We start from the raw sequence: 8,424 nt of genomic DNA on the forward strand, positions 1-8,424 counted from the left end.
AGGGGAGCCCGTCACGGTGCTGGAGGTACAGTGTGTTCGTTCACGGCGTGTTCACACAGCCGCACACGGGCAGCGGGAGCCCGGGGCCAGCCGGGTCCTGTCCCCCCCGGTCTGTCCTGCTGGAAGGAACTGCCGAGTCAGAGGTGGCAGAACAGCGCTGCAGAGCCCAGGAGGCTCCGGGCACGGAGCCAGCCCCACACGGACGGGGCTCTCGGGCATCTGCCAGAGGGCGAGAGAAGGTTCCCCCGAGCCCCCTTGGAGCTTTTCCTGCCGTGGAACAACAAGAAAAAAATTATCTCTGGATCCTGCGGGGCAGCGGCCGGTGCAGAAGCCGCGGGGAGAGGCCCCTGCGTGGGTGCGCAGCCTGAGCTGCCCCGGGGGCCCCCGGCAGGATCGGACCCGCTGCTCGGCACCGGCTCTGCAGAAAACCACCTTACCAGAGCATCCCAAATCCCTCCTGTTCTTCTCTCTCGCTGTCTACGAGAAAAAAAAATTACAATAAAATAATTTACCCTCCGTGATCTGCGGAAAAATAATCACTTTATGGTCTGAAAAAATAATCGCGTCTCCGCCACTTACTCAAGTGTGAAAAGAAAATTATTAAGATTCTATCGCGAGTGCGATAGCACCGACTGAAGGCCGGCTATTCCAGCCCTCTGTGTGACACCGGTGATGGACACACCTCGACGTTCTGTTAATTTGGGTTAAAGCGCCAGTGAATCTCCCTTTTAATTAAAACCAGCTGCTGTTCTCACGTTCACTGAAGTCAACAGAAACAGCAGCCAAAAGTGACAACGAAGTGACAAAGCCACACGCCCACCGTGCCCTGCCCGCGCCGAGGGACCCCGCAGGTCCCCGGCTCTGTCAGCCCCGCCGCCGCCTTCCCGCTTCCCAGCATTCCATCCTTATCCCCAGGTTAAACAAAACGTTTCCAACGAGTTGTTTGGTTAAATACATGAGTCATTTCAATGTAAGAATATGAAGTTGTTTCCTGTTTACCCACCACCGGCCGTATCCTCCATGGCTCATCCCGGGAGCTGATTTAACCTGGGATGGAGGAGGGCCCGGGCACCTCCCGAGCCGGGCAGGAGTAGGAGGCACCCCCGGCCCTCCGCGCACCCGCTGCAGCGGAGAAACGAGGAAAACTGCGAACGAGCGGGACGAGCTGAGCGCTGAGTCACCGGCACCCGCCGAGGGCTCCACCGGCGGCGGCTCGGGGCTATTTTGAGTTAAAGCCGATGTTGTCCGCTGTGCTCCTCTCCCACCGGACCGCCGTCTTCGTGCCCTTAGCCCGGGCTGGAGCGCTCCCGGGAGCGGGGTGGTCCCGCACCGCAGCCCTGCCGGCCTGGGGGCACCCCGGGGGCGGGCAGGGAGGCACCGACTGACCCCGAGTCGCGGGTGCTAATTACCGTCGTTAATTGGGAGGCGCCCCGCAGCAGGGGCTCAGCCCGGGGCTGTCCCGCCGCTCCCCGCCCTCTGCAGTGCTGCTGGTTTTCAGCAGAATGGCGGTAATCGCATTTCTCGGTAGATGCTCTGTAATTTGACAGCCCGACGGAAAACGAGGAGAAAACAAACAAACAAACAAACAAACCAAAACAGAAACCACCACAAAAAAAGCCCGAACAAAGAGCCAAGATTTTGTGCTACGTTGCAGCCGCTCACGAAGAGGATTTTTTAAAAGTATCATTTAGTGTGCACGGTCTGGGAAATAATTAATCTATTTGTCAGTAATTAACGTATATTTTAAATGCGAAAGCATCCGAATTTGACCAAAGAAAGACTGAGGGTTTGGCCTCTTCCGGCCACGGGCAGCCGAGCTGTCGGGGAAAACGATGGGAGAATCTTCCCGGTTTCGCCGCGCTTTCTCTGTGTAGATCTGCCTGGAACTTGGGTTTGAATCTCTAACCTGCCTCCGCGGGGGAAAAAAAAAAACAAAAACCAAAAAAACAGAAGTTTAAAAACATTAACCCCAAACCATTACGTTACTCAGAGCAACAGTTCATAAAATACTTTATTGAAATAAAGTAAATATCTTCGCATTAATAAAACTGATCATAAAATGCAGTTTTCGAATAACTAGGGGCACCACAGGGTTTTAGACAGCGAGTAGATGTGGAAGGTGGGATCCAGTGTCCTCCTGGCCCCTCGGGCCGTCGCACAACACCGCGGCCGTGGCGCAGCGCTCCGCGGGCGCCGAGAGGGGCGGTGGGGCAGGAGCGCGCCCGTCAAAGCGTCCAAATCTCCCGAGTCCGAAGGCGGCCGCAGCCACTGTCCGAGCTGCCCTCCATCCCCTTCCCCCGGGCCCGGAGAGTGCGGGGCCCCGCGGGCAGCGCCCGGGGGCGGCAGGGCGGGCGCTCGCCCCTCACTCCTCCTGGCTGACCTCGGCCGGCGAGCCCAGGCTCTCGGGCGGCTTCTCGGCGTCCCGGGCTCGCTCCTGCTCCGAGAGCTGCTCGCTGCTGGGGATCGAGTTCTTCTTGGGGCGGCCCTTCGGCTTGGTGGGGGACTCCAGGCCGCCCCCCTGCAACACCTGCGAGGCGGGGAGGGGGCAGAGGAGGGGGATACCCCGGTAAAACAGTGCTGCCTTCAGCCCGGGGCGCAGGAACCCCTCTCTCCCCCGTCCCCCGGAACGAAGCACCGCGCCGGGCCCAGGCTGAGCCGCCGGTGCGGGACCTGTCGGTCTGTGCCCACCGCCCTCCGCCCCTGGGGGACGATCGGTACCGCGGGAGGGCTCGGACAGAACTGGGCGAGGGGCGTCCGGCCGAGGCCCAGGCGGTGCTGGACTTAAAGACCAGGGGCATATTATTATTGGGTTTGTTATTATTATTATTATTATTATTATTATTATTATTGCTGCTACTATTGCTACAACTATCATCATCATCATTATTAGCCCAGGGCCGATATGCAGGAGGTCGAAGCCCGCGGGGCAGCGCTCGGTACCCCGTCGAACGCGGACACTGCGCGCCGAAGGGGCGGACGATCAAGGGACACTTACTATTTTCTTCCATTTCATGCGCCTGTTCTGGTACCAGGTTTTCACCTGGAGCTGGCTGAGCCCCAGCGATTCGGCCAGGTCTATTCTGTGGGCGAGAGAGAGAGGCGGTCAGCCCGGCAGCTTTCCTCTCGGATGGCAGCTTCCCGACTTTTTCAGGCAAAATGAGCCCCGTGCCGCCGTCCGAGGGTCGCCATCGCCTACCTGTCGGGCGTGGAGAGGTATTTCTGCTTCTCGAAGCGCTTCTCCAGCCCCATGAGCTGCAGCTCGGTGAAGACGGTGCGGCTTCGGCGCCCCTTCTTGGCCTTGCCCGGCTCGGGGGGGCCCGGCTCCAACTTGCCACGAAGGTGCAGCTCCAGCGGGAGATGGGGCGAGGCGGAGCCGCCTTGCAGCCCCGAGCCGGCGGCCAGCAGAGCCGAGCCCAGCCCCGAGCAGCCCAGGGGAGCCAGCGGGAACTTGAACACGGCGGCCGGCTCCGCCTTCAGCACCGCTGCGGGAGAGAGGGGCCGTCAGCGCCGGGCAGCGCTCGGGGACCCCCGGGGCTGCAGAGTGCCTCGGTGTCCCGGGGACCAGACCCTGCAAGGAACCCCGGGCCCTTCTCCTCCTCCCTCGACACCTTTCCGGGGCCGGAGGGGTGCGGGAGCCCCGGGACGCGGGTCGGGTCGCGGGTCCCCCCCGGTTCCATCGCCTCCGCGGTACCGGGTCATGCTTTACCCTTCAATCGACAGATGCTAATCACGGAATGACTTGGGGGGGGGTCAAGTAAAAATAATTTAAATCAACCCAAAAGCGTTCTCCTCGGTGTCACCCAACAGCTGCCGGGCCCGGCGGGCGGCGGGGGCCGGGCATGGTCCCAGGAATTCCCTTCCTGGAATTTTTCAGGATATTTTCGACGTTGTGACAATTTCTATCCCTCTCCGTGAACCTCAGCCCCGCGATTTTCCTCTGAAGCAGCTCCCGAGGGGAGGGCAGCGAACCCATCCCGAGGATGCTAATCCCCGCAGGCGGGGGCCGCCGCTCGGCCGGCTCGGCTCAGCTTTACCCGGTCTGGCCGGGCCCTGCTCGGCTCGGTTCCCTTCTCCGACTCGGCCCGGCCCGGCTCGGTCCTTCCCGGAGTCCCCGCTCCGCTCCCCGCCTGGGCCCGCAGCCCCAGCGCTGGTCCCGGCCCAGCAAACCCGGGCGGGCCGGGGGCTCGGTCCTGCTCGGCCCATCCCCTCCCAGTGACACGGGAGCGACCTCGGCGGCGTCTGGAGAAGGACCTTAAGGGTCTCTGAGGGCTCTTCTCCTCGGCCTGAGCTGAAATCGCCTCCCTCCCTGCAGAACCCGATCCTGCTCCCGCTGATCCCCGCGAAACTGAGCCGTGAGTGATGCAAAGAGCCTTTTGTCTGATCCGCTATTCCAAATAGTTCTGAATAGTTCATCTTGAAAATATTACTGATTTCTAGATATTCTAACGCATGTCGCTCCCTTGCTCTGGGTCTTGACGCTTTACTCTTTCTCTCTTAAACGCAGGAAAAGAAATTGGGATCCTCCTTTTCCGTTCAGTTCTATAAGAGAACATCTATGAAGAGCGACGGCTCCGCAGACGAAGATGGCTTGGGAAGTGAAAGCTTTCGCAGTCACACATTTAAATACTGGCCTTTAAAATATATTAAGTATTGGCCCTCAAAATATATTAAATACTGGAGTTAAAAAACCCTCCAACCATGTCGTTAATAAACTATGTTTGTCCTAAATACTATATCCGACTGGATAGAGCACGCTGGCACCCGTTTTAAATAAATATACCTCTAAGTATTATAATATAGATTATAATGTTATATCTTATATATTTTAAATTATTATATAAACATAATATATTTATATATACTATCTTTTTATATTGTATATTTTATATTTATGTATAATATGTATTTTTATATATATATATATATACATAAATATATATGTCGGGTTTCCAGTTAAATCTGTGACCTCAGGGCCCTGTGCCGCCACTTGCAGCCACACACGCAGAGACTCCGCTGCTTAGCTCCAGCAATTCCCACCTCATCCAAAAACACGGAACAAAAACCATAAAATGAAAAAAAAAAATCAAACAAAAAACAAAACCACAAACCTCAAACCAAAACACCCAAAACGATCAACAACGACAGAAATTCAAAGGCCGTTCTGTGAAAGCGCCTCTGGAGCCGTAGAGCCGCATTCTTCGTTTTTAGGCCCAAAATACTGGGCTGCTCCAGGCTGGAGCGGCCGCGGCGCAGCAGGAGCCGGCGGGATGCGCTCCGCCGGCAGAGCCCGGCAGCGATTTTTTTCAGGCAGAATTCGCGAGTTTTCCTTCCAGGAGCCCGGCTCCGTAGGGCGCTGGAGACCATCAGCGGGCGATGCCTCCCCGCCTGCCGCCCCCAGCCCCCCCCCGAGCCGCGGGGCCCCCCGGGACGTACCGAGGTGGTTGTGGTAGGGCCGGGCGGAAAGCAGCGCCTGCACCCCGAACTTGAGCAGCTCCCCGGCCGGCGCGGCCCCCTTGGCGTCCGGGGGGTCGGTGAGGATCTCCTCGATCATGAAGCTGCGGTAGCGGTGGGAGCGGTGGTCGGGGAAGGCTTCGGCCGGGAAGTAGCGAGCGGCTCCCAACTCCAGCGGGTGCTGCATCCTCGCCGCCCCCGGGGCGCGGGGGGACCCCCGGCCGCCGGGGCCGCCCTAGCGCAGCCCCCCGGGCGGCAGCAGGACAGCGGGGGCTCTGCCCATCGCCCCGCCGCCCCCGACCCTCCCCCTGCGCGGCCCCCCCGGCCCCGGAGCGCCCAGAGCAGCGCGGCGGCCGGAGCCGTGCCCGCCGCCTGCACACGGGGCGCGGCACCGGGCAGCGTCTCTCCGCCCCGGGACGGCGGCGGGGGCCTATTATACCGCCGGCCCGGCGGGGCCGTCAGCGCGGCGGGGGAGGGTGCAGGAGGGGCTGGCAGGAAGGAAGGGGCCGGGGCGGGCGAGTACCTGAAGCGAGGGGTTACAGCCCAGCATTTGATCCCCCGCCATATAAAGCAAATTAGCCGTTCTGCTCGCTGCGGGAGAGCAGACACCCAAACAACCGCTGGCCCCTTGGAAGGGCAGCCCGGACCCGGCCCAGTCCTTATGACTGTCCTGGTCCTCGTCCCCGGCTCCAGCCCCGTCCCCGTCCCCGGCTCCAGCCCCGTCCCCGTCCCCATCGCCATCTCCATCTCCATCCCCCTCCCCATCCCCACCCCAATCTTCAATTCCAATCCCCTTTCCCATTCCCGTCCCCGACCCCATCCGCATGTCCTTCCCCATCCCCTGACGGGATAACCGCGGCTCCGGGGTGCCTCGGCCGATGGGGAGAGACACGGAGCCAGAGGGACCCCCGGGGAGCCCCAGCCTCACACCCCCCGCCCCGCACAACCCCTGCCCCGCAGAACCACCTGGGGCTCAGGGCCCTCGGGGCGGCCTCGGTGCCGTGACCGGGGGATTCCGGGGCTTGGAGGAGTCGAGGCAGCCCAAGGTCAGGCGGGGACCGCGCTGACGGTCGGGGTGCCCGTCGAGGGGCCCAGGCCCGACGCCTTCAGCCCCGGGCTCCCTCCCGGTCCCGGCCAAATCTCTGTAAACAACTAAAAGGAACTGATTAGGGAACAAAACCCAGCACGAAGAGGAGCCTTTCCCTGGACTTTCTGAGCCTTTACACGAACATTTTACGCGGTATAACGGGGGTCGTTTAATTCCCTTTAGCGGATAACCACGAGCCGGCCCTGCTCGTCACTGATGTGCTTCGAGACAGGTTCTCGTGCGGGATCCCGAACGCTCATAATCCCCCCGAAAATGTCGGCACTAACAGATTAGAAGGGGATCGTTTCGGCGAAGCCCTGGCAAGGACTGTGGCTGGACTCGGCCCCTGCCCGCGGCGTGGGTGGTTTTCAGGGGAGGTATCCCACGGGCTCAGCCACGCGGGCCCACGCAGAGGGACGGAAGCCGGGATCATCCCCCGAGGAAGCCCAGCTCAGCCTCCCTCTTTATGACTTTTGACCAAAAAAGGGGCTTTCAGCCCGTTTTCTCGGTCGCTGCGGCCGCCGTGGGGTTTGCGGGGGATGCGCAGGGACGTGCAGAGCCGCCGTGGGATCCCTGCCCGGCTCCGCTCCGTAATCCGTGAGCAAGACGGGACGGCCACGGGAGTCACCCGCGGGGTCCCTCGGTGAGCGCAGCCCACGGGGGGACGCGTCCCAGCGCTCGGCGGAGTCGGGGCCGAGTGTCCCGCCAATTCACCCGGCCCCGGGCTCCTCCAGCGCTTCTCGCGGGTCCCCGTCCTGCAACACGCGCGGGGGGACCCGCAACCGGCGCCCCGCAAAGCCAGGGAACAGCCCCGGGGTGGCTTCGCACCCGGCGGCAGATACGCAGGGCCCGGCTGCGGGGACCCCCGGGCCGGTAATTTGAATTAAATGGTGGGGAGGGGGTGGGTGGAGGCGTTCAGGGAACCGTGGAGAACACGAGGCCGCTCTGCTGCTCCTGTCAGCGCTACTTGAGTCCTGCTGCCGTTCCACTGTAGTACCCAACCCCGCATGCGACAACAACGCATTAATTTAGCTCTGTGCTTCCACTGCCTTCCCACATAACCTGTTCCATATGGTTACCGCCACTTGTACGGAGTAGTTTCGCGGGATTTTTCTGTTTTCTCCACGTTTCTTCAATTTAAAATTATGCCCCTCGCTCAGCGAAACACTAACAGGCTGAGCCCCCGTCAGCGCCCCCGATGCTCCCTCCTGTTAGGAAGTTGTCATCTATTCAGACATCACCGCGGTGTTTGGACTGCCAACGAGTTCGTGACACGTGCCAAAGCGGCGGCTGTGACCGGGAGCCAGTGGTGCCCTCCCGGTGGGGCAGCAGAGGGGACCGGCAGTGCCGAGCCCGCCCAGATGCTGCGCGGCCCCGGGGCCGGGCGCCTCCATCCCTCCATCCATCCCCCAGTTTCCCTAATCCCTCCTGGGAATCTCTGGGCAGCGGTGTCCCTGTGCACACCTGCGCTCGGGGAGCCCCGACCGAGACCAGCGGGGCCCCGAAAATAATCAAAAAATCCCAAATCGAAACCCTGCCCGTTTCCTGACGTGGCTTTTCGTCCGCCCATCTTTTGTCCATCTGCTCCGCTTAGATCACAAGGTGTTTCCACGCCAAGGTGCTGATTTCTTAGGGCCGAGACGAAAGAGGCCGTCGGAGCTATTATGATAGAACGAGGAGAATAATTATGAGTTAAGTGAGAAGAATTTTGGCCACATTCAAGCGAGCAGACAAACCCACATCGGATTGTTTAAACAACCTCACCTCCGAGACCAGCGCACTCGTAAACAAACAGCGCCAGAAAAAGAAATTACCCACACCCCCTTGGTTTTTGTGTTTCTTTAAAATAAATCAAAATTCATGAATAATGGTAAATATTAACACTG

General features: G+C 60.3%; 1 protein-coding gene across 1 annotated transcript; it reads right to left on the bottom strand.

Moving 5' to 3' along the window:
- Positions 1 to 2,362: 2,362 nt before the first annotated feature.
- BARX1 (BARX homeobox 1) lies at positions 2,363 to 5,638 on the bottom strand. Its single transcript, XM_017830934.1, has 4 exons — positions 5,434 to 5,638; positions 3,197 to 3,482; positions 2,996 to 3,080; positions 2,363 to 2,527 (listed from the first exon to the last, which is right to left on the bottom strand). The coding sequence occupies exons 1-4, from the start codon at positions 5,636 to 5,638 to the stop codon at positions 2,363 to 2,365; spliced, it is 741 nt and encodes a 246-aa protein (XP_017686423.1).
- Positions 5,639 to 8,424: the final 2,786 nt, after the last annotated feature.

This window comes from Lepidothrix coronata, unplaced genomic scaffold (genome assembly GCF_001604755.1).
Source record: "Lepidothrix coronata isolate B3197 unplaced genomic scaffold, Lepidothrix_coronata-1.0 Scaffold186, whole genome shotgun sequence".
NCBI lineage: Eukaryota > Metazoa > Chordata > Aves > Passeriformes > Pipridae > Lepidothrix > Lepidothrix coronata.

Excerpts from the sequence above, each read along its gene's own strand:
- BARX1 (XM_017830934.1), bottom strand. The coding sequence starts at position 5,638 with ATGCAGCACCCGCTGGAGTTGGGAGCCGCTCGCTACTTCCCGGCCGAA. Across the intron at positions 3,081-3,196 it reads TACCTCTCCACGCCCGACAG|AATAGACCTGGCCGAATCGC; the intron begins GTAGGCGATGGC and ends TCTCGCCCACAG. Across the intron at positions 2,528-2,995 it reads GCATGAAATGGAAGAAAATA|GTGTTGCAGGGGGGCGGCCT; the intron begins GTAAGTGTCCCT and ends CCCGCCTCGCAG.